The following is a 25228-nucleotide window of genomic DNA, read 5'->3' on the forward strand; positions in this document are numbered from 1 at the left end:
GTAACTTACTGCCGTTACTTTTTCATTTGAAGGGAGGAGTCTGATGTTAGCTGCTTTCATTTACTTAGGTGTCATGTTTGTGGAATTTACTGTAAATTTGCAGTATGAATGGCATTACCTATGCGCATTTTAATCTTTCTACGCTATCGATAGAACAGTGTCGATAGATTGCTGAATACTTTGGACAAAATATCGAATTGGCGGAGCGGAAAGGCGGCGGAACAAGTAAGTTCGGAAAAGTAGCTTTCCACTGCGATTTCGTCATCGCTGATCTCTTTGATATCGACTGTTTTCTTTTGAATATATGCACGATATTAGTTGTACTCAAAGTTAGGTATTTTGTCGAAATATTTGGATGTGCTAAGTGTTTTTGAAGCAACAAGTCCAACCGCGCGTTAGCTAGCCTCGTCACAAAGTTAAAGTCGTCATCAGTCGCACTGTTTAATCTCCCGCTTTCATGTCGGAAACAATGATTCAAATGGCAGGGACACTGTGTTCAACTAAACTTCATTTGATCAAATACGAAGTTTAGATCTGTATTAGGTTCTTCTTAAACGGTTCAGCGTGGTTTTATTGTCATTCCGAGCATTCTTTAGTTTCACGACGAGATCAGTTCTTGAAATAGGAAGTGAGTCATTGTATTTAACGCAAGCCTTCCCTTTTACTATTGAACTTTTAACTTTGAGGAAACGGCGATAACGTTTATCCAAATGCTGTATGCATTTTTTTTAAATATTCGCAGATTAAAACAATTTACATGCATTAGACATGCATGTTGAGCTTAGGCCTGTCAGTGTCAAAAGTGGGACACAGATGCTGCTGCTGCTGATGTTGTGTAATCTACTCGACCGACACTCACTCGTGTTTCCCAACCTTTGCAACAAAGCGCTCATTTTGCCCAAGAACAACCTCATCATCAAACCCAAATGTCACAACGGAACAGATTACGTGCAAATGGACTGCAATTGAACTGTACCTAGGCACAATCACTTGTTTAAACCTTCAATTATTTTTAGTCTTTATTTTCTTTAATTGTTCATCATATGTGTTACTTGACTCGAGTGATTCTTTGGTGTATCAACTAGCGCTGTTGCTAACCAACCACCCATTTTCACTTTCCTTCCAGAACGTAAACAAACACTCCCCAAAAAACAGCCTTTAAAGAACTGCACAGCTTTGCCAGCTTTCTAGTAAATCAGTTACTAATTCACCCCACGCGCTGAAAGCTAATCTCCCCGGGATCTCGGCGTGCAACCATGTCCATGGCCCTGAAACAAGTTTTCAACAAAGACAGGACATTCCGGCCCAAGCGCAAGTTTGAACCCGGCACGCAGCGTTTTGAGCTTCACAAGAAGGCCCAGGCCTCTCTGAATGCCGGCTTGGACCTGAAGCAGGCCGTGCAGCTCCCGCACGGGGAGGATCTCAACGACTGGGTCGCGGTCCACGTCGTCGACTTCTTCAACCGCATCAACCTCATCTACGGCACCATCAGCGACTCGTGCACCGATCAGACCTGTCCCGTCATGTCGGGCGGGCCCAAGTACGAGTATCGCTGGCAGGACGAGCACAAGTACAAGAGGCCCACCGCGCTTTCGGCCCCCAAATACATGAGCCTGCTCATGGACTGGATCGAGGTACAGATAAACAATGAAAACATCTTCCCCACCAATGTCGGTAAGTGTTGAAACGAGTTGCGACTGGTCTTTTTCAGCAAGCGCTGTGTTGAAAATATTTAGACGATTTACCAAAAAGATGACACCTTTTATATAAACAAGAGACTTAGTGTTTTGTAAGTGTGATAACCTTGTACAAAAAAAAATCTAATCTTTATCTTAATTATTCGGTAAATGCACAATGCCAAAACTGCAAAATATAAAAAAAGATACTAGCAGATAAGATGTGAGGGAGATGCACTTCTGCTCTCAAGATGAGTCAAATGTTTGAGTCAATCTACAAGGCTACGGTGGTTGCGTTGCTGCCACAGTCCTGTTGCCATGGCATCTGTGAAAAGTGAAGGTTGTCGTGGCGCCTTTGTATTTCAATCACCACAGAAACATGCCAGCAAAGGATTTATAAAGTGGGTCACGCAACGGACAGCAGGCATTTGTGCTGGGGGTAAACACTGACACTCATGACACTCATGCCTTCTGGAAAATCATCCCAGGGATATTATTGGATGGCAAAAGGATGTCCTAAATGAGTCACAATTGTTGTGCTTTTACATGTGGCAGGAGTGCAAGCTCAACCAAGCAAAATAAACTTGTCTCCATGTGTGTGATCCCAAGGTACTCCATTCCCTAAGACCTTCATGCAAGTGGCTAAGAAGATTTTATCCCGCCTCTTCCGGGTGTTTGTCCACGTCTACATTCACCACTTTGACCGTGTGAGCCAGATGGGGGCCGAGGCTCACGTCAATACCTGCTACAAGCATTTCTATTATTTTGTCACAGAGTTCAACCTCACGGACCACAAAGAGCTGGAGCCTCTGGTAACTCCAAAAAAAAAAAAAAAATTGAACATAGCATTACTAAATTCAAGTTCGCTTTGGCATGTGTATCATTTTGGGTGTGCCACAGTTATGTTTTTTTTTTCCTCTCCACAGAAAGAGATGACCTCTCGGATGTGTCACTGAGGAGGCCAAGCTGATTTGTGGATGCGTACAAGCCGGACAATCACATTCGTCCGTCTATTGGAGAGAAAAAAAAACTGCAGTTGAGATTTTAAATGACAAATACATTCATAAAGAGTTTATTTTTATATTTAAGTACTGTAATCTATTTTAACTACAGACTGTAGATTTTAACCAAGAAGCTCAAGTTGTAAGTGAAAACATTTTATCAAAACAGTTTATGTTGTTGTTCTTGTTTGAATTTCAAATCATTCCTGCATGTATTTGCTCGTCCAAAATGAAATGAGTCGGAGTTGTTACTGTACAGTTGCGGTCACCTTGTTGCATTAAAAGTTTCTACTCGATTAGAACTTGAGCGAAGCTACTTGTCTTATTTTGTTCATATTCAACTCCTAGTATGCATTTTTGAAATCTGTTTTTTTTGTATGTATTTTATCCAATTGTATTTAACCTAATCCTGGTTTGCTTCCATCCATTCCTTGCAACGCTGTAGGATTTATACACTGAAATGAGAACTAAAAATACTACATGGCTGGCAGGTGACTCTAACCTTATCGGGTTGGGGTTATTGTACACGTTTTGTCTCCTCCAGCCAGTCAGCAGGCAGTTTCTCAGGTGTCAGATCTGCTGGCGCATGTCGCACATACCGAACAACTCCTACACGAGACCCGAGCCGATCCTCACGTGACACAAGCTGCTGCCAAACACGAGACGAGAGCGTTTTTTCGACAGGCCACTAGATGGCGTCAGACGCAGAAAAGCACTGAGATGTAAATCATTCAACCTGGCTGTAATCCAGTGCAGGCAAGGAGCAAGGGGCTTGTGCTTGGGGGTTGCGCGCACTGTCTCGGGTTAATGAGTCTACTCAATGACTTACGTAATAAACCAGGGCAGTCTGATCCACCGTGCTTCCAAGGGAGGGTGAATGGAGCCTGTTTTGTAGGACTGTGTCAACAACTACTCAGGGAACACGCTGGAGGACAACTTTGCTGGATTTAGACGCGGGTGACGTCAATAATGAGATGGATTCTTGGACACAAGCACAAGTGAGGAAATGCTGACAGTACACATAGAACTTGGATAAATAAATTAGCACATTACTTTGAAAGAATGTTTAGAAACCCGATGGGAACTTTTGAGTATTTTTTTTGTACATTTGCAACAAGGTCATCTTGGATATTAAAATGTCAATATATAGTACATGTTACACCTAAATGTTGAATCTAAAGCTAAATATTTAGCTAATGTTTAAATGCAAATGAAAACTGTCATTTATTGAGGTCTGTGTTTGTCACATAACGAATATTATAAAATTATATAAAAAATTTCTATTCGACAGAGCTATGGCCTCTCTGATGAAGCTCCTCCCCTGAGTTCAACATGGGAACTTGGCATCCGTTCACCACTAGATGGCGCCAAGCCAATATTATATTATCCTCAATTATGTATGCACTTTTTAAAGTGAGAATTATTTTGTGGACCCCCAAGCTACAGCTCACGGAACCTTTAGGAGTCCCCAGATCCCAGTTTCCCAACCCCTTGTCTAAATAAATATAAATCCATAACTCCGCCCTACAATAACAAGCATTCCAGGGAGCTCAAGGCCTGCAGCAACCTGATCCTTCCTCTCTTTGGTCTCTCTTTTGAATGGACCACTCCTGCAAGCATATGCATGCTACGTGCAAGATGAGCCGTGCAGTGCTTATGGTGCACACTGTCCCCTCCCCCTGCCTGACGTGAGTCTGTGTTGTGTTCCTTCTGCTCCTGACTGGACTGTGTATTTCGCAAGACATGAGGGCAAGGGCGAGCCAGAGGCCGTGGACTAGTGGGAAGAACTTATAGCCACCAATCAGACTTAAGAGAGCCCATCTCCTCTTCCAGATGTTGTTTTGATGGCACAGTGTCAGTATTTGCACTGTTGGTTTCGTGACTCAGCACACAAGTGTGGAAAGTGAACACACCCTAACGGTTTTAGAGTTTTGTTTATGCCCTTCCGAATGTATTTTCTAGGAATTTAAGGACAGGACTTGTTTGAAAAAAACTGTGTTGCACATTTAAATGGTTAGATAACAAGACTCAAGCTCACCCGAAATGAGCAATATAGAATTTGGATGCTTCTAGTTTTGCTTTACAAACGGAACCACATCAAACTACAAGAGTTTTGGCAAGACCTTCCTGGATGACAATTTATTTTCTGAGAAGTGTCTTGGAGGGATTGCTTCTTAGAAAAAGCATACTTGAGAGCACTTTGACCTTACTACTACTTGAGGAATGTATGCAGCTTAATTTGATCTTCTCAATCTGGGGCAGTTTTATTAGCCTTGCTTTCTATGTGCTGCATGTGAGTGCATTTGCACATGCACAAGTCCATGATTTTATATTTAGTCTATTCATCTATCCGCTTGTCTGCATTCAGGTCACAGTTGAGCTGGAGTCTCTTTTACCGGATTTTGGGCCATCTGTGACTCTAACATGTTTTCTTTTGGAAGATGCCGGAGTACCTGCAGAAAAACAACACAGGCAAAGGAAGAACATGCAAAGTTCAGCTTTATTTGTTTACCAAATATGATTCCTTGACCTAAATACCTAAACCTTGAAATAAAAAAATTTAGTCAGTACATTTCCCTGGACAAGTGCGCTCTTGGAAAACCTAGAACGTACACTCAGTGAACCTATCAATCAAAACAAAACTTTCTGGTTATTTTGGAATGATTGACAGAAAACACACAACCGTGCCACACTTCCAAATTGTGGACTCAAATAGTTTGTGTGAGGCACAAAGTGAGATAGCTAGCTATAGGGGCCACCACGTGCGTGCATTCATGTTTTGGCGCTAATTGCAGACAGTCTTTCAAATACAGTAAATTGACACAATGTACATGGTAAACAACAACTAGGACATACCAAATTACAAGCATTCCCCGTCAGAGACTGATATCCTCTGAGAGCCATCAAAGATGACATTGTTGTTTACTGAAGCTATTTATGATGGCCCGTCCTCCTTGGGTTTGACCTGTAGTAACATTCCCCTCTCCCCCCCACTCCTCCTGGCCCAAGCTTCGCTCTTCGAAAACGTTCAACACACTACAACGTGTGCTGCCAGATAGAAAGGGAGGGACGGTCGGTCGGCCTTCTGCTTGCGTAATGTTTGCTACCAAACGAGTGGATGTTGGAGGGGTGGAAGCTGAAACAGGGAGGAGAGCAGGAAACCTCCAGTCACAAGACTGCAAAGTACTGAAAACAAGCCTTACATGGATTCAGCTGAGGCTCCCTTGATAAACAATAAAATGTATTGTGCACAGCAGGACAGAACAAAAGTTCATAAGAAGGGCATGCTGCATGTAGAGCAAATATATAATATGCATTTGGGTCAAAAAAAAAAAAAAATCTTAACTTTATCTTCACTGGGACCCTTCAGTGGTGGTCTGCTGAGATATTTTTTGTTGTACCATTCCACTGTATCCATGCATTCTAACTACTAATATGCTATCCCGGAACATGTGCCTTAGTAAAATTAATTTTGCTTTTAATAACAGAATATAGCACGAGTATGCCAGATCTCCAGAATGTCACATTCAGCAGAAGGGCAGAGTATGTTTGAAGCTCATCAGGTATCTTGGATTTCTTTCATTATCACAAGCATGAGATAAAGTTTCCACACAGATCTCAGGCAGCCTCCATCATCAGGCTTCAAAATGTACCACGTGCACTTGGCAAAAACAAGAAGGTTGTAAGCACTGTCCAGAACCCTCACCTAGTTGTTTAGCGCTCAAGGCCAGATTGATTCGTAGAAATCATAATTTCTTGTTGATTCAAGTTCAGAAAAGTGCCAAAGAATAGAAGGCGTCCTCACTTGACTATTACGACTATGCGAACTCAACAGTATTGGCAATTATTACAACAAATATTTGTAGGGAAAACACTTTGAGGCCATGTATATACAACAGCCAAATGATAAACAACCTATGTACGTGTACTAATATGGCACATCTTGTTGTATTGTCAAAAAGTCCTATGTTCATTTCTGTGCATCAAAAATTATTCATTACACTACTATTCCTTATTCTCTTGCAACTTGTTATCAGCTAAATCCCCAAATTAAATTATTAAGGCCAGATACAACATTTTTAACTTATCTAGCTAGCATTGCCTCCTATTTCCTGGGTTGCTTCTAATAATACTAAATTAAAATAGACCAAACAATAATTATTCTACGTGAGGCAATTCAATAATATGTGAGTCTACGTGTATATTGTAGTAGAAACAAAAGGTCAAGGTAGCAGGGGTCATGTGCTTAGATACACTAAACCAAGATGGTTCAATGTCCATCTGACCAAGTTGAATCCCGGATGACAGCCACATTGAAAAACATTCCTGTGACATTATGACTCGCTTTGTTTAAACTCGTGGATCTTGTCTGTCGACATGTTGCACCAGCCTCCTGTCGTTCCTCCCCCTGACGAGATCATAACAATGACAATGCTGGGGTGTGCGCCACACGTACTGTGGAAACGAACCATTGCTATGTGGTCTGGTACCATTTCGTTTGTACAAACATTATCTTTGATTCTAATTCCAGTGTAGCTGTGCAGACTTCAACAGCGGCCACGTGAATGGCCTTCTAAATAAATAGATCACACTAAATTAATCATTTATTGGTTTAATTGTGTATCTTTAGACTTCTCGCCTAATAAAATAATTAAAGGCGTCCGGGAAATAAGAAATGGAACACAGCCACTGAGATCCGCTTCGAGAAAGCACATGATTGTTCTAGCCTGCTGACGCAATGTGAAGAAGTTAGGGGCGTGGCCGAAGAGGAGGGGCGTGACCAAGGAGGAGTCAGCCATGAGGTTATAAAAAGGCTGCAGCTGGTCGCTTTCCACCACCTTCCACATCCTTTCAATCGGCCTTTCCCCCACGACCGTCCTCCGCGGCTGTCTAAGCAGTGGGTCCAATCACGACGCTAACACTGGAGCTGTAAAAATAACAATCGGGTAAGTGCATATCTTCAACCTCTCTCTGTTTTTACCTGTCTTGTTTTTTTTGCTGTGAATGTTAATTGTATGCGCCACCAATCGTGCAAACGATAATTGGTTGTTTGGCTTTAAATCTTACGCAAGGGTAAAAAAAAAATGACCTGATCATTTTTTTCTTGATGTTTCACATTGGTTACTAAAGATTAACACGCAACACTAAAAGGCAACTTTACGTCAGCCCCTCCACTGCTAGCTTGTAGTTTAGCACGCGTTGTTTAGCTTGTGGTCAAGTTAGCGCTACGTCACAATTTTTGTAAACCTATTTTGAGCATAAAATGTGACGTTTCCTCTATAAATTGAGTGGCATGCATATTGTCAGATTTGGGTATTTCGCATTTGTTTTTTTATTCCTTCACACGGGTATTTTTTTTTTTAAAATATACTTTGCGTTACTTGGCAGCGCTCGAAATAATGTCATTGCATGTTTGCGTTGTCCACAGGGCTCCGGTTTAAAGCACCGCAGAAAGCTGACCAGCCCTCACCAGTGTGATCTGTTGCAACTCTTTCTGAAACATCTCAGTTTCGGAGAAAGTGCAATCGGATAGTCCAGACACCACTGCCGCAGCCGCCATCCAAAACGAATCTCCCAAATCGAAGCAAAATGGTGCAAAATAAAATCACCGAAGTCACTGGATTCCATCGCTCTTTTAAGGTTCGTCACGTCTGTGCGCATGTCTGGGTGTATTTGTTTGCTTTTTATTGCACACGTGAGAGAACTGCTAATAATCAAACTATTTTTAATCACCGAATTTATGACCCTTAATGCATGGGTGGATATGCAGCTCGATAAAGTAGGGCAGAAGTTTTGCTCCAGCACGTTTATAACCCAGTTAGATGTAGGCCTTGAGTTTTATTGTTGTGTTTTAGACAGGAAGCCAGTTTCCTCTTGTTCATTTCAAACTTGGCACAGCTGAGCCAAGAGAGTATTGAGGAAGTTGTCGCTTATTTTCAATATCTTCTTCCCCAGGGCCAAAATCCTTTTGCGACCGATGGCTTCACCCAAAATGGATCTCATCTTATTGATTCATCATTTGATTTTGATTCCTCCTCAAGGCATGGTGGGTATTTATTTTATTTTTTTTAAAGTGGCCATCTCCTAATTCTGATGCTTTAGTTTTGGAGTGACACATTTTGTCGTGGCTGCATATTTGTCACCTTTGTACTAAAGTCCTGCCTATTGTGTCAGACATACCTTCCAGCCAGCCCATAGACATCCCAGATGCCAAGAAGAGGAACAAGAAGAAGAAGCGTTGCAGGGCAACAGACAGTTTCTCTGGACGATTTGAAGGTAAAATCACTTTTCTGCCAACGTAAAATTTCCTCGCGTGAAGATTCAACTCTGGTTCAACCTCTTGCAGATGTGTACAGACTGCAGGATGAAGTACTCGGAGAGGGTGCCTATGCCAGGGTGCAAACGTGCATCAACCTTATCACCAACAAAGAGTATGCTGTCAAGGTGAGACATCGCAATCATGTTTTTATTGAAGTTTTGATTGGAAAGCAGGACTCTTTACATTGGCTGCCACATGATTCTCTTTGTGTGCCACTGCTGCTCTGGAATTAGCTGCAGTCAGCAGACACTCACTCCCCTTGCTGTTTTTACATGCGGCCAGCCACTCACAGAGTAGGGAGGGATATATACCCTCCCTCCCTCCCTCCCATTTATTCCACTCCTACTGCGTGCAGAGTTGATGCTCAGAGCGAGGGAGAGAGAACATTGTGTGCTGCCAAAACAAAACCGTCATATAGGGGAAGAAGAGGGGGGGGGGGTTGTGGGCGGCGCTGGTTGAACATTGTCACCCAGGATGTTTACATGGTTTTTATTCTTCTCTGCAGTTTTTTAAGACACGCCTTCATCTTGCATATCCTCACATGAGGAAGCGAAACATTGCAAAATGTTTTTTTCTGCACCAGTGTGAAGAGTGCAATGTTTTGCGTTAGATGAATTTCTGCAAGCAAGATGTTTAAGTTGAGCACATAGTGTCCATATCATGGAAATGAATAATTAAAACGACTTGAGGCAAGCGTTTGATGGCGTGACCAGGCTCTGTTGCTATTGTTTATACTGTGACGCCATTATGGATGATCCCCGGGGACTTTGCCAGTCTGGGGGAGGAAGCGTGTGCAGTAGGTCACTTGCTTGTTGAAAGGGGAGGGTGATGGTGATGGTGGGGCTCAGACAGCTTCTGCCAGATGTCCCGTCTCGCATCCCTCCCCCCCTAGACTGGAGAGTTGCAATTGTAACAAAGCTCCAGGCTGTGCATTTTTAACACCTACCTGTCAGATGGTTCCTTGACCTTCTTGCCTTTCCCCATAATTGTCAACACACTATTATATATTTGGTGTGATATTGACTCCACTCCACCATGGTGCTAGTTTGAGCTGCCAACTCAGATTTTATGAGCGCGGGCGGCGCTCTTGTCCGTGCATTAATCCTAGACGCATGGCTTGAAAAGCAAATGTAATCCAGCTACCAGGAAGAGAAACGCGCACAACATCCACGCAAACAATGACTGGCCACGGCTGGAACATTCAGGCCTTTGGTTTTAGTGTCAGCAGTCTACGGTTCTCTTGGCACGGCGCTGGTGGCCCCCTCGGTGGTTTAAGCCCCGCATGGCAGAGCGCGGTTATATTTAGACGCTTTTATTTTTACCGTAAACAGTTTGGGATTAGCTCACGGAATGTTTCAAAAGAGGAATACTTAAGCGCACTTGAGATTTAAATAAGACTGACACACGGTGCTAAGTTTAAAGATGCTTGGTGACTTTGTTGGTTATCTTTGTTTGTCGGGTAGCAGGCAAAGTAGGTTGAAGAAACTTTGCAAGTGTGTCACGCACGGCCAGGGTGGGTGCGGTGCCTTTTGGGAAAATCAAGGCCTGCTATTAACTTGCCATGGCATATGAAATGTGTGTGGGTGGGTGGAGGCATACCATTCTATATCCGCCCTTTATTTTTAACTACAGTTGATGACTTGCTCCCCCATACTAAGCAGTGAACCGAAATGTTTTTCTTCCAGATAATTGAAAAAATCCCAGGCCACAGCCGCAGCCGAGTCTTTCGCGAAGTCGAAATGCTCTACCAGTGCCAGGGCCACAGGTAGTGATCACAAACTCAACCAAAATCAAATTGAATCACTTTGCTTAGACGACATTTTGCCTGACTTGCTGTTTTGTCTTAGTAACATCCTGGAATTGGTGGAGTTCTTTGAAGAGGAAGACAAGTTCTATCTTGTGTTTGAAAAGCTCCGAGGAGGTTAGTGAGTTGCAGCTCTTCTCACACAAGGCTTCATTTTGCCTTGTAAAACTCATGGTGGCTTTTTTTTTTGTAAGTAGCTTATGTGTTTGTGTTTCCTTTTTCCATTAGGGTCCATTTTGGCCCACATTCACAAAAGGCAGCACTTCAGTGAGCAGGAAGCCAGAGTTGTTGTGCAGGACATTGCTAGTGCGTTGGACTTCCTGCATAACAAAGGTGAGAAATTCTCTTTTTTTTGTTTTTGCTTTTAATGTTTACATTTTGAACATTTGCTCACCATTTTGGCTTCAATGCACTTTTCCGAAACACGACATTTGGTTTGTTCATTTCCAGGAATGGCACACAGAGACCTCAAACCCGAAAACATCCTCTGTGAAAGTGCAGACAAGGTAAGTCTGCGCAAATTATTTTTTTTGAGTTTGACAATTGTCCAGAAATGTCATTTAATTTTCTTATTCTTCTGTCAGATTTCCCCTGTCAAGATTTGTGACTTTGACCTGGGCAGCGGAATCAAACTGAACAGTGACAGCTCACCCATCTCCACTCCTGAGCTCCTCACGCCTGTAAGTTCATCATTAACTCTTTGTCACGTTCAATAAATGATTGTGCTAATAATATGCGACATGTGGCACAATGATGGTGTTAAGCACGGCCCGCTGATGACTTTTTCATTTCCCGGCCTGGCAACGTTCTGTTATCGTAGTTATGCTATCAGCCTGCTAGATATCCTTGGGTGTAAGGTACACGTCCTACTTATCAGTTGTAAATACCCGAGAGTTTGTCGTTATGATTGTTCACCGTTCGTCTCAATGCCCAAGCAGAGTGGCGTGATATGTGGGATGCTCCGTCCGCCATGTTATGGTTCTGGCATTTGCTATGTGTTGACACAGACCGTCTGTGTGTACGTGATGGATAGATGAGAGCAGGTGAAGGGAAGGGGGGGGGGGGCAGCGCTTTTAGCCCGAAGGAATGTTGTGTGTTGGAAACGGAGGGGGGCGGGTGGTTACACTCATGGTAACTTCATCTTTCTGTTGAATTCGATAATAGAGAGCTATATAGATAAGATAATGTGCAGATATAGAAAACAAGCGAGCCACAGCAAAGGTTTTTGGAAGTATTCGAACAGTCGTGGAAGGATGGAGAGGAACTGCCAAGGTCATGTTTTTCTTTAAAGAGACACACACAAACGTGTGGGCAATATGGAAACATCCACAAGGTCTCTACTTATTTAATGCACCATGACCACAAGACTACATTTTTCCTGATGTTTTTTATACAAAAGATTTCAAGGTTTTTATCCTCCCCTCCCATACCTAGCAACTGAGATGTGATTGGTTGAGATGAGGGGGAGGGTTGTCCTGTTCCTGTGCCCGAGCTTGTTTTTTTTTTTTTTTTCCCCTCTCGCTGCATTGGTCTCGGCAACAATGTTATCAGATTTTCATTTCTCTGCCCCCAGTCATGCTTGATTTGTGCAGTTGAAAACTATTTACATGCATAGTTTTGCATCGATTGCATTTATCCGCCCTGCTATTTAGGATATATTTTTCTGGTGTGCAGTATTTGGGAGATGGTTAGAATCGGAAATGAGGCGTTGCGAAGGGACCGTCGCATTGAGCTAAAATTAAAGCAGTTGTGGCTGCTATCCTATTGGCAAGTCTCTCTAAAAGCTCACTAGGTAATCTTGTTTACCGACCTCAGAGCTGTGGCGCAGGAGTGGCGTCATTATGGGCTGACTAGTCACATGGTCACGGGAAAGCCCCAGCTTGTGTTGCGTAGAAGAAACTTTGTGGGTACGTGACAGACTGCTTGTGTGAGTTTCGTGTTAGCCCCTCGTTTCTGCTGTTGTCCACTGGAGTTGCACGTGGACCAAGCTCACCAAAGTTTTATTGAATTGTATTTTTGGCCTGCCTATTTTTTTCAAGTATTGTCTGCAGAGGCAGGCTTTCCAGACATGTTGATGGTAGACATGTGGGGGTTGGGATTTTTTTTTTTTTTTCTCTCCCTGCCACAGAAGCAGCTTTGTTGGAGCTCGGATTCCTGCGCAACACATTTCATGTTGAAATTATGGTGGAGGAGGAGCTGCTGGGATGTTTTGCAATAGTCTTGCTCAATGTAAACACGAGACAAGGGGGGAACAGTTGGCCTAGGTTTCCAAGCCAAACTGCATTTTTAAAAAAAATAGCTTAGAGTTTAAGTAAACTGGCAGATGACATCTGGCACCATTGAATTTTCAATGAAGCGTCTCGTAAACTAGTGACCTGCACCCCCTCATTAAGGCGTTGGTGCTTTTGTGTGTGTGTTATGTAAGTGGCTGAGCCCAGTCTGTGGTTCTGCAGGATGTCCAATCCTCTTTGCTGAGCTCAGTGTTTGGCCTAATTTCTGTCTTGGATACATAACAAGGCAACGTCAGAGCAGAGCCTGCTCGCCTGCCTTTGACCTGAGTCCACTGTTTACTGTGTGCAGCTGGATGGTCCAAGTTGTGACACAATGTTCCTGCAAACCTGCCCCATTTGATGCTGTGCAGAAATTGTTGCACAACATGTTTTTACTTGCCACACAAAGAAAAGCTGTTCAGTGCCTTTTTTTTTTTTTTTTTTTAACTGGCCCATCCTTGTAGAGATAAGCATGTGACTTTTATAGCTCGCCCCAGTTTACGCCTCTAGCTCCAACACGAGGTGTCAGCTAAATTGAGGAATGTGAGGAAAGAAAAGTTTGACTCTTGATGTGCGGTGTTGTTTGCTAAGCCTGCAGCTAAGTGTGGTGTTTTTTTTCCCCCAACAGTGCGGCTCGGCAGAGTACATGGCACCCGAGGTGGTGGAGGCCTTCAGCGAGGAGGCTACTATTTATGACAAACGTTGTGACCTCTGGAGCCTGGGAGTTATCTTGTACATCATGCTGAGTGGTTATCCACCCTTTGTGGGCCACTGCGGGGGTGACTGTGGTTGGGAATTGGGTGAACCCTGCCACAGATGCCAGGTGAGATCATGCAGACCTTTTTAAAAAATGTTTTTCCATTGCTGTGGATTTTATATAAAATAATGTGCTCCTCTCTGTCCATAGAACACCCTGTTTGAAAGTATTCAGGAAGGAAAGTATGAGTTTCCTGACAAAGAATGGGCTCATATCACCTCAAGTGCCAAAGACCTTATATCCAGACTACTAGTTCGGGATGCCAAAAATCGCCTTAGCGCCAGCCAGGTGCTGCAGCACCCTTGGGTGCAGGGGGTGAGTATCCACCATCCAGCCATGGTGCTACTTCTGTGAAGCAGGATGTTTTTAAATGTTCTCGTCTCTTCATCGTCTTTCTTAGGGTGCGTCTGACAATTTGCCTACTCCAGTTTTTCATCAGAGGTGAGGCAGATAATCGGCCATGCACGATTTTGATCCCAAACACTTTTTAGTTGCGCTAACATTGGATGCCTTTATCTCCTTTTCCTCAGAAACAGCAATGCGAGGGATCTGACCTTCTTCGCGGACAAGGCCATGGCTGTGAATCGGCAGCTGGCTGAACGGGACGGCATGGAGGAGCAGAATCAGCTGGAGACCCCCTTTGTGGTCACCGCTGCCGGCGGCTCTTCCGTGCGCCTCTCTCCTCCCTCCAACTCGCAGCTGGCCAGGCGAAGGCAGCGCGGCAGCCAGCCCAAGAGCGGCCCCGTTTCTGCCGCCGAGCTGCGTCAGCTCTTGGCCCCTCTTGTTATTGTGGGGGACTGTGCCTAAACTTTCCTCCACGTTGACCTCAGACCTCCGGCGAAGACCTGCTCCTCCTCTCCCTGCCTGTCTTTGACTCTAGCTGGCCTTGGTCCCCTCGCCATTCAGGCTCTTTCTGCCTCGCTGTAAGGGGGAGACCAGACCGCAGCTCTTCTTGTAAAATGCCTTTTGACCTTCGGCAGCACTTCTGAAGCACATCAGCCCGGAGATGTCTCGGTTTTTGGGGAGGGAGGTTAACTGTTTTCTAATTTAATAAACCCCCCTCCTTTCAACACTTAAGTTTTAAACTAAGCTCAGACACCAAAGGACAATCTTTCATGCTGCTCCCCCCCCTGCCCCCCCCCGCCCACGTTACAACTGGACCCACTGTGAATTAAGTTTGGAATGTTCTCTTTGACTGTATGTTTCCGCCGCACCAATGGTCAGTCTGCACATACATACAAGCTTATGCAATATGCCAAGATGAAGGTGTACAGAGGGGTGCTGGAAGAGCTGCAAGCCAATGCTGTCTGTGCCTGGTGGTTATTGTGTGGCCAGGGAGTCGCTCGCAAAAGCTACAGTATTTATTTTCCTTTTGTTCTCCACTCAAAAGCAAAATGAGAGTTTTGCAAATAAATTTGGTTTGGCGGCTACGCAATTAAAGCTCCAAGAGCAGAGAATGTCCGTACACTGCCAGCCATGACGTAGAAGTTGCCGGATTGTCGGGAACGCAGATCTAAAGTACGTATTGCTATTCGGTCGACTAGAGCAGTGTCTGGTATGTTGCTTTGCTCGGAATAATGATCACAGTCTAAGATTCTTTTTTTTTTCCTTTTTCATCAAGAATTTGTGTCCCATGGCCACACCTGGCGCATATGGTTTTTCATTTTTGTATTTTTTTTTATTTTTTTATATGCCATCAATGTGTGCATCAGTGCTAACTTTCATCGTTTTGGCACTGAAGGTTACAATTCTCTCTTTCAGGGTTTGAAAAGCACATTTTGGCCAATGTGACCTCATTTAATTGAATACACTTATTTCAACCTTCAGCATTTTGAATGCTTTGTCTTATTTTTATTGAGACGTTGATTTCCAATTATTAACATAATTGAAAACAGTTCCCCACCCCTCCCAAAAAAAACATTTAAAAAAAAAAAGAAAAACATTCCGGAAAAACAAACAAAAAAAAGTCTTCCAGAAATGTGTAGCGGTATTATGTTTACCTTTTTTTTTTTTTTTTCCCATGTTAAAAACTCCATGTGAATGTGCCACTTTTTTTTTTGTCTTTAATTTTTGTATGGCTTTTTTTTTTTTATTATAATTTTGTACTTGGTGATTGTCATGGAGGTGCGGTTGAGTCCAGGTGAATCACCGGCTGGTTTCCTAAGTTTGTCTAATGTACGTTAAGTTGCAAGTCGGCAGAAGTTTGAGTTGAGCTGGAGCGTTCTTGCCCAGACAGTATTTGTTTCACGAGTTGGCAATAATTGTTTTAATTCTCGAAAGAAGTCAAAAGTTAATTGTGAGACTGGGATAGGCAGTGAAAAAAAGCGACGAGGTCCGTTTCACTAAAGAGGATTCAAGTCATGACCTGGCACATTGGAACGTGTCCCAACCTAACAGACGGCCATCCACTGGCAATGGTACTCGACAAGTGGTTACCTTCTTGCTGAAGGATCCACTCTGCTGATAACAGGATGCTGAAATAGCTTTCCAAATCACCTCCAGATTCATAATGGGATTTTATGTCTTATAATAAGACTTGAATTTGTATATTCACTTCTCTATTTGGGAACCTACTTTGCTAAATTGAACTGCATTAAGCTGATAATTAAGGCAATCTTTTGGGTGTTTTAAAACGCCTGATATAGTTCAGTATTTTTTTTTTTTCTTGTCTCCTTCAAACATCACAGTTTTGGGCTGGATTTGATATTTACAATCAAAATACGCACACGATACTCAATCATGACTGGTGTAAGAGTTCTTGGTCATGATCATTTCTACTTTTTGGTGAAATGGCAGTTTTAAAACTGTCTCGGGGAGAAAGTTTGATTGTTAGCCTCTCACTTTTTATGTTTGTCATTTTGACGTACAAGAGTGTTTAAGTCATTCATTAGAACAGTATCAACCCTTTCTGTAATTTGAATGCAGTTCACAGGCAAAAAAAAACAAAACAGCAATACTTATCACAGCCTTCCTAATTGAACTCAAGTGTGAGGTCAACAGTTCTGCTGTAGCAGAAGGACAGTCCTTAAAATGAGGCTTGAGAGCCAATGCCTGATTTTAGCACCATCTCTACACCCTTAAGGGAAGAAGTTTGGACTAAATTCATCCTTAAAAATATAACCCTATTTTGATTTAAGATAAGCACTTTACTGTACCATGTGAATGATTGCAGTTCACTCAAGGCAACACTTGTTCCAACAAAAGTTGTTTCAGAATTTTGTACTGTTTTTCTAAAAAAAAAAAGGCAATAAAATGCTTTTAATAACTCACGTGTCTGTGTGATTTCTATTAATCGTGCTCATAAGAATTGGCTGGAAATCAGATACATTTGATTTAAGATAAGCACTTTATGAATGATTGCAGTTCCAGAATTTTGCATTGTTTAAATTGTTTATTTTAATAACTCACGTGTCCACGTGATGTCTATTAATCATAGTGCTCAATGATTTCCTGTAAAGTAGGAATTGGAAACCAGATACTTGGCATGCGCTGTCTTCTTTCGCGCCGGTTTCACATTAACCAGCATTATCTTTTGGCCAAGGCTGAGTGAGGCTTGTTTGCCGTAAATCATCTTATCAGTCACACTCACTGATATTTGAGCTGTGTCACATGTCCATGGGTAGAAGTAAAAACCACCTCCCTTTTCCCAACACTCCCTGAACCTGTGACGTGTATGTGCTTCTACTTCTCATCAGCCACCAGAATGCCACTGTGGGGTTTTCCACAGGCCTCACCATACATGACTGATGCAACCTGTTGCAAGAGCTAGTATCACCTTGCTCCACCATGCTACTTCATGTGAAACAAATTATGAAATGCTGATAGGAATTGACATCCTCTTAAAACTTAAAATTAAACTGGTCAAAAACAACTCATCTTCTAAAAAATGTGACATTACAAAGAACCGGATGCCCTTCCAAAAGTGGTCAGGGAGGCTGCCAAGAGACCACAGCAACATTGAAGGAGCTGCAGGAATGTCTGGCAAGTACTGGCTGTTGAGTTCATGTGACAACAATCTCCTGTCTTCTCCGTACAGTATGTAGGCAATAGGGAGGCCAATGACCAAGACATAAACTTGTGTACTGTATCTGTCCAAAGGTAAGGTTGAGAACACCTTTCCAAACTTTACCACTTATTAATTCTGTCGATTATATTGACTCTTCGCAGTAAGAGGCAAACTTTCCAACAAAAGGGTTGTACAGTGCATAATGAAGTATTATATAACAGAAAAACATTCCTGTATTTACCGTACACTGTGTAAGTTAGTAACTCAGAAAGCCACTTGATTGCATAACATGTTTTTGGGCATTGCATACGTAAAAGGGCAAGACGGAAGTAACTGATGCAACCACTGAGTGACTTTTGTGCAGACTTCAATGGGCGCTCCAACGTTCTGGACTGCATTGATTGTCGCCCTCTTGTGGACATTCTTAGTTCACGCAATGATTCATGTGGGCAGTATAGTGAACGTGCGCAACTTCAGTACTGTACAATGTCTTGCATAATTGACGACCAAAGGACCTCCTGTGAAATAAAATTTAATAAAATAAGTGTTGGCTTTTTAAATCCCTGCACCCTGTCATAATATAAACATGACACGTTTGATTGGATAAATGCTTTAATATTTTATAACATACACGGTTAACATGATGGATTATTTCTTTTAGAATTACAAAGTTACAAATGAAACATTTTAAAATTAAATGATCAAAGAAGGAAAGTCGTAAGAACACGGATAATTTTGCAACACTAAACTACGCAACACTTTGTTAAACTTCCGCAAGATTTTGGTATTTCCCGTCAGCCCGCGAGAGCGTGACGATTTATGACGTCATGCAAGAGATCACGCGAGACTTCATTTCTGCCAGCAATCCAACATGGCGCCGTAGGGACGTTGTTATTGTCTTAGCATTCAGTCGAGCTTTGTTATATCGCCCACGAATGAACGGAAAAGGCCCCAGAACATTGGCGGGGGCATGAGAGGAAGATTTGGGGATAATGCTGAGATCAACCGGCTTCTTTCGTGGGCTTGACTGTCCGTTTTACGCCGAATACGTTGAAGGCAAAGGCAGCGGCAATGGGTGCAACAGACCCTACTGTCACTTCAGGCATAGCCAGCAAAGACGGCAGACCTACGAGTGCGCTGCTGTCGAAACTAATAAGACCCACGCCGCCCAAAAAGGTGACTTAAATCGCACGACTTAGTCTAAATTGGGGCTAAAGATACTACTGGTTTTGAGGACACGTTTGGAAGAGGGCTAACGAACTGTAGCACTACTAGCAGTTTCCCCAAACTCTTTTACAACGTACAAAGACGCCCTGACATGTTCACCGACATCCATGATGTTTTGTACAAGTTGCTATGAGAAATGTTTTGCAAATTTCAGATTTGATGTGGGAGATATATCAATTAAAAAAACATTGTGTGTTGGGTTCTAAGAGTGCCTTTATTGTCTTCTTGCAGAACAAGGTTATGACCCCTTCAAACCTGAAGTCGTGCGACCTCAAGAGCATCGGAATGGAACTTTGCCTCAGTCGAGCGACTTCACCGGTGCTCTGGAGATGGTCAACAAGGCCATCGAGGAGGTCCGCAATGAAGTGGAGAGGGAGAAGAAGAAGCTGTGTCAGATTGGGGACGAACCATATAATCCCAGTGGAAGGACGAGTGCATCTTCCTCTGAAGGTGTTAAAAGTCAAACAGCAGCTACACACTTGGCCTACGATCCCGGCAATCATCTAATGACGTCAGGAGGGTACAACCCCAGCCCTGGTAGCAGCAAGTACACTCTGGATTCGGGCAGTCGGGGAAGCAATAGCAACTCCATGGAGTATGTTCCCACTTTGGTCAAAAAGGCTCCATCTCGGACACACACCCAGAGAGTCCCCTCTCCGCCCCCAAGTCCAAAATACTCCAGCAAGACACCTTCCTCAACTTGTAAATACACCCTGGATACTTCGAAGCCATCTACAGACATGGAATACGACCCGCTCTCCAACTACACGGCAGGGATTGCAGCAAAGCGGAAGAGTGACGGCGCCGTGTGCAATATTATCACCAAGGGCAAAAAGACACAAAGACTGCGCGCGTCCGATGACGCCATTTTCCCGTCTGTGAGCAAAGCGCAGCGACAGAGCGTCGACACAAACAAGTACACCATCTCCGACTCTGACGCCGAGAGCTCTGGAACCGAGTACCGACCGACTTCGCTTAGTAGTCTTCAACAGAAAAAAGTCAACAGCTTGACAAAAGTTGGAGACAGCGTGGGCAAGGAGAGGAAAGAGGTGGCTAAAGGTGCCCCAGAAGCACCGGCACAGAGGAATAAGGAGCACTTGGAGACGGGGGAAAAGTTAGGCCCAGAGAAGAAAAAGATAAGAATCGAGAAATCCGAGAAAGCAAAAATAAACCAAACGTTTCTTGTCAAAAAAAGTAGCAAGGATAAGGGCAAAGAGTCTCTGAAGAAATCTGAGAAAAAAGACCAGACAAAAAAGGAAAACAAGAGTCACGGTGAGAAAAAGGACACCGTGAAAGTTAAGACTCCTGATAAAGAGCACAAAAGAAACGATGAGAAGATTCATTCAAAAACAAACTCCAGCAAACGAGATAAGGAGATGGAAAACCGCGCAAAGGAAAGCGGCAAGAGCAAGGAGCAAAGCAAGCAGAAGGAAAGGAAACATAAAAACGGCCAACTGCAGGCCACTAAAAGAGACAAGGATGGAAGGAATCTGAGCAAAAGCAGCTCTTCTACCACCAGTGCAAAGAGCAAAGCCACTTCGGCCATCAGCAAAGAGAAAATGAAACACAGCGCCACTAAAAACACAAAAAGCCCCAAACAAAGAACCCTGAGTCACGCGGATCTTTTTGGCGACGAGAGCGCAGAGGAGGCGGAACCCATGGGACCGGACGACGACGACGAGTCGGAAGAAGCGCCGCCCGTGAGGAAATCCGCCGACGCTTTGAAGAGGGGACAACTCACTATGAGGAAAGCCTTCGAGCTGACTCTGTCTTTCTCCGAGGACGAGGACGACGGAGCCCCGGCAGGGAGCGCCGCCGAGCCAGACGCGACCATCGACTTGACGCTTTTCCAAGATGACTTTGACTTTGACTCGGATCCTATGGAAGAGTGTTTGCGCATCTTCAACGAATCCAAGGATGTCAAGAAGGAAGACAAGGGAAGGCAAGCCAAGCAGGTCAGCGCTCTTACCCGAGGCGACATTTGCTATTTTGATCAAACGCTAGGTTGTCACGTGTTTATGTGTCTGTCTGTCTGTCTGTCTGTCTGTCTGTCTCTCAGCCATCCAGAGATTTGGAGGAGGACCCCACTGAGAGCACTTTAACCACTCTCTTCCCTGGTCAGAAGAAGAGAGTCTCACACTTTGCTGCCAAACCAAATGTAAGTTGACCGACAGCTCTTTTTTTATATGTTCGTGCTGTGAGGAAAATAAATTGCGATAAATTAGGATGGGTTGATAGGTTGAGGATGAGCTAACCAATAAAACAAATAAAATATAATAATAATAATGACTTAAGAGGTAACCTACTTAAGATGTTGAATGTAATGTTATTTTCTTTTGAGAGTTTCTTTTTTTTTTTTTTATTCTTTGTCAGACGGATGCACCTTCAAAGAACGTGGTCCGGCCGCACAGGAGACCCACGGCTCAGGAGGTTTGCTATCAGCGCTTGCAATTGGCGCAGCAGCAAGCTGCTCAGCTTGCCGCTTCAGTCAAACCACAGAGCACACCCAGCAGTGGCTCTTCAGGAGAGAAGAAGAGGATCGCACATCGTCCCAATCCCTTGACAATATCCTCCAAGGCCACAAGTATGTCCTACGCCTTTATTTTAAGTCAATTTGTGTATTTGCCCATAACACGAGGAGGTTGAATGATGTCTAAATTTTTTCGTGCAGGTTCTCAAGATGCCAAAGCAGGTGGAAGCCTGCCCGTGAAGAGCCAAACCACAGCCGGTATCTTGTCAAAGACCACGTCCACCGTTGCACAAAAACGAGTGGCCCACACACCCACCCTCAAGGTATAGTTCATCTCGAGAATGTTTTTTCAAAACACTAAAATCAGGTGGTGAAAATCAGGATTATTTTATACTAGATGGATTGTGTGTTCCCTCAGAGTTCTTCTATGAAGCGTCCCATCATCCCTGTTGATTTTGGGGCCAAAGTCCCCAACATTATTCGCCAGCGCTACCTCAACAATTTCATCGACGAGTGCATCAAATTTTGCCCGTCGGAGGATGTTGCTTTCCAGATGGTAGGAATGTCGAAGCTTCTATCTCAATTGCTTTTCCTTGACGACAAATGTGTTTTTTTTCCTGTCAGGGCCTTGACGAGGAAAAACTAGTCTATGACCGCAGCAACACCAAGAAAATCTATGTCAATCTAGCGGTCAACACGCTGAAGAAGCTCCGTAACAGCAGCAGCAGCAGCAGCAGCTCTCGCTCCTCGCCTGCCATCAGTATGTCACCACTGATGTCATACACTCATGGAACGTGTACTGACTTATTTGTCTATGTTGCTTTACAGAGGAGGTGGCTTTACCTCCTTCGAGGAAAGCCCAGTCTCATCAGGAAGTTCTGGGAGGTCGTCTCGCAGCTACCACCAGTTTCACTGTCAATAGGATGGGTAGACAGCTCGAGGAGAAGCTCCACGGTGAGGCCATTTGCTTTGTTTCTAATGAACCCTGTCCTCAATCAGTGAGATGAGACCTTTGAGTTCAACCAGATTTTTGGGAAGTGTCATCCTTTGAAATAAATTTCATAGCATATTATTATGGAAATGATGAGTGCAGTTAAGGTAAGGCTAAAACTGAGAACCAGAAGCACCAAGATTGCACACAAAAAATAAAAAAGCTGATATTTGTGGTTGCACTTATTTGACCGGCTCAGAATCAACGTTTTCCTCTGCCACACTTTAGGAGCATCGTTTTACAGGAAGCTGAAGGCATATTTGATGACAGAGGAACAGCTGCAGGAGCACGGATACCCCCGATTGAACCCCAACGCGACAGGGAAGGCCGTTATATACAACCTCCCAGAGAAGAAGGCCGTCACGGACCGTAAGTATTAAGTAGACAGACACAGATTCGCCATTGGATCTAATTTGATGCAGGTGAAATTTACATGGGGGATTCCAGAAATGTTTCCTCAAAATGTTTTTCTCCTTTGGTCCGTTCGTAGCGTTCACCAAGATATGCTGCCGATGCGGTGCCGAGTACCAAGTCAACGTCAAGGGTAACTGTATTCGCAGGGAAGAGTGCGCTTTTCACTGGGGACGTTTACGCAGGCAGAAAGGTAAGGCGCTTGGTCATTGGTCCGTGCAAAATGGCGCAAATTCTTCTTTACGTCAGTCCTGTCGTGGCAGTGGCTGGAGGCTGGGAGACCATGTACAGCTGCTGCTCCGGGGCCGTGGGCTCGCCAGGCTGCCAAATGGCCCAGGTATCGGCAACTCTCAGAAGCATTTCAAAGCCAATCAACGGAGCCTTGGATATCCACACTGCGCATTTATTTCCTTAGCAACACGTTCAAGATGGGCGCAAGGAGTCATTAGATGGTTTTGTGACCACCTTCAGCAAAGCTCTCCCAGGAGATGGCAATGGAGGAGTGTTTGCCTTGGATTGTGAAATGGTAGGGCATGCCGAATAAATCTAAATTATTCTTTTGTTTTTTCTAATTGCTTAGTGCTGACTGAAAGCTTTTCGCTTGTTTCGTGTCCTCAGTGTTACACAAAGCAAGGCCTGGAGCTGACGAGAGTCACGGTCATTAACTCCGACTTAAAAGTCATCTACGACACATTTGTCAAACCTGAGAGCAAAGTGGTTGACTTTAACACACGGTTTGTCTACGCTGCAAATCCTGAATTTAGCCGGTTCTGGAATAAAGATCTGCCAAAAAAAAAAAAAATAATATTCTGAAGTGTTTTTGTTTGCAGATTTTCCGGCGTGACGGCAGAGGACTTGGATGGTACCACCATCACCTTGAGAGATGTTCAGGCTGTGCTGCTCAGTATGTTCAGTGCCGAGTCCATCCTGGTGGGACACAGCTTGGAGAGTGACCTCCTGGCTCTGAAGGTAGATTTAATCAAATTGGGCACGCTGTGATGAGAGAAAAAAAAATCACGTCAATTCAAGTATAAACATATATTGACGGATGACACATCTGTGGGCAAAACTATTTCAGCTGATTCACAGTTCAGTGGTAGACACAGCCATCGTGTTTCCTCACCGACTTGGTTTACCCTACAAACGTGCCTTGAGGAATCTGATGGCCGACTACCTCAAACGCATCATTCAGGACAGCGGTGAGAGACATTGCACACACTTAGCGGCGTTTTGGTTTATGAGAATGATTATGTTTTACATGGAAATGCAAAAAAATATATCTTTAGACATTTGATAAATGACATTTCAAATTAGATTTTTATTTCTCTAGTGCAAATTTGTTCTGTGCCATGCCCATTAAAAGCAGCAGCGGCTTTCATTTCCGGTTTTTACAGTCGAAGGCCACGACTCGAGCGAAGATGCCGCCGCCTGCATGGAACTGATGATGTGGAGGCTGAAGGAGGACGCAAAAGTCAAGAGATGACCTCACGCCACCCTTTCAGACCTCAGAAGGATATTTGGAGATGTTGGGATGGGTAAGCCCACTTTTGAGCACAAACAGGCCAGAAGCACCTCGTGTGGCTTCTCGCCAATGACGGAGAGAAGCAATAGAAGCGAGCCCTCGTTATCAGTGTAACCTCCATTCAGTCCTGACTTGTGAGTCAAAGTGCAGCGTTTGAGTCGTTTTGAACGTCCAAAGCCAAACAATTTAGAGAAAAGACTCGTGTTGTCCACAGAAAGGAGGAGGACTAGGACGAGGATTGTTGTCATTTCTTTGGCAGGCCACATTGCACTAGAGAAAAGCTCTTGACGTGTCTCAAGTGCAAGTTCTTCATCTGTGTTAACACGCGTTAACGTCACTTATTCCCCGGTGTACATGAAGTGCGTCGCTCTCGTGCTCCTTTGGAACGTTCCCATGGAAACGCACTCGCTCTTTTTCTACATCGCGCCAACATTGTCCCGTTGGTAAGGCTCATTTTTGTCACAAAAGCGTGACTTACCTTATCATTATTTGTTCATAACTATTTAATATATTGACAGTATATCACTGTAGTTTTCAGTAGGGATCTCTGTCATGTGCTCTGCATGTATATCAGGACATTTCTAAGTTTTGTATCATCGGCCCGCACAATTAAATTCAATCGATATGAAGTAGTACCCTGTTAGGTGGATAAAGACACACCCAATGCTGTAAATAAGCTCAATGCCGTTTTCTTTTGTATTTCTGTATTTTTGCTCATTTTTCTTTTATATTAAAAGGGTATTAGTAGAAAAAGGTCCATCTTTTTTTTTTTGG

At 43.7% G+C, this 25228-nt stretch overlaps 3 protein-coding genes across 4 annotated transcripts; all 3 read left to right on the forward strand.

Moving 5' to 3' along the window:
• Positions 1–3: 3 nt before the first annotated feature.
• On the forward strand, positions 4–2984 carry mob3a (MOB kinase activator 3A). Its single transcript, XM_049720618.2, has 4 exons — positions 4–225; positions 1127–1674; positions 2286–2488; positions 2603–2984. Exons 2-4 carry the CDS (start codon positions 1257–1259, stop codon positions 2630–2632), a joined length of 651 nt encoding a protein of 216 aa, XP_049576575.1. The 5' UTR covers positions 4–225; positions 1127–1256; the 3' UTR covers positions 2633–2984.
• Positions 2985–7469: 4485 nt separating this feature from the next.
• mknk2b (MAPK interacting serine/threonine kinase 2b) lies at positions 7470–16775 on the forward strand. The gene is made up of 14 exons (XM_049720532.2): positions 7470–7623; positions 8106–8317; positions 8633–8723; positions 8852–8953; positions 9024–9121; positions 10682–10761; positions 10844–10917; positions 11029–11133; positions 11251–11306; positions 11385–11480; positions 13699–13893; positions 13978–14142; positions 14228–14268; positions 14358–16775. The coding sequence occupies exons 2-14, from the start codon at positions 8267–8269 to the stop codon at positions 14632–14634; spliced, it is 1431 nt and encodes a 476-aa protein (XP_049576489.1). The 5' UTR covers positions 7470–7623; positions 8106–8266; the 3' UTR covers positions 14635–16775.
• A 1892-nt stretch (positions 16776–18667) lies between these two features.
• rexo1 (REX1, RNA exonuclease 1 homolog) lies at positions 18668–25207 on the forward strand. 2 transcript variants are annotated; one of them, XM_049722319.1, is made up of 16 exons: positions 18668–19009; positions 19292–21015; positions 21120–21218; positions 21434–21644; positions 21732–21853; positions 21949–22086; positions 22155–22290; positions 22359–22484; positions 22750–22890; positions 23012–23125; positions 23196–23269; positions 23348–23458; positions 23551–23666; positions 23763–23901; positions 24011–24131; positions 24327–25207. In XM_049722319.1, the coding sequence occupies exons 1-16, from the start codon at positions 18826–18828 to the stop codon at positions 24413–24415; spliced, it is 3645 nt and encodes a 1214-aa protein (XP_049578276.1). In that variant the 5' UTR covers positions 18668–18825; the 3' UTR covers positions 24416–25207. The 2 variants fall into 2 exon arrangements, with proteins under 2 accessions (XP_049578276.1, XP_049578286.1); XM_049722329.1 differs by having other exon boundaries at positions 21741–21853.
• Positions 25208–25228: the final 21 nt, after the last annotated feature.

The sequence above is a fragment of the Syngnathus scovelli genome, chromosome 10 (assembly GCF_024217435.2).
Source record: "Syngnathus scovelli strain Florida chromosome 10, RoL_Ssco_1.2, whole genome shotgun sequence".
NCBI classification, from domain to species: Eukaryota; Metazoa; Chordata; class Actinopteri; order Syngnathiformes; family Syngnathidae; genus Syngnathus; species Syngnathus scovelli.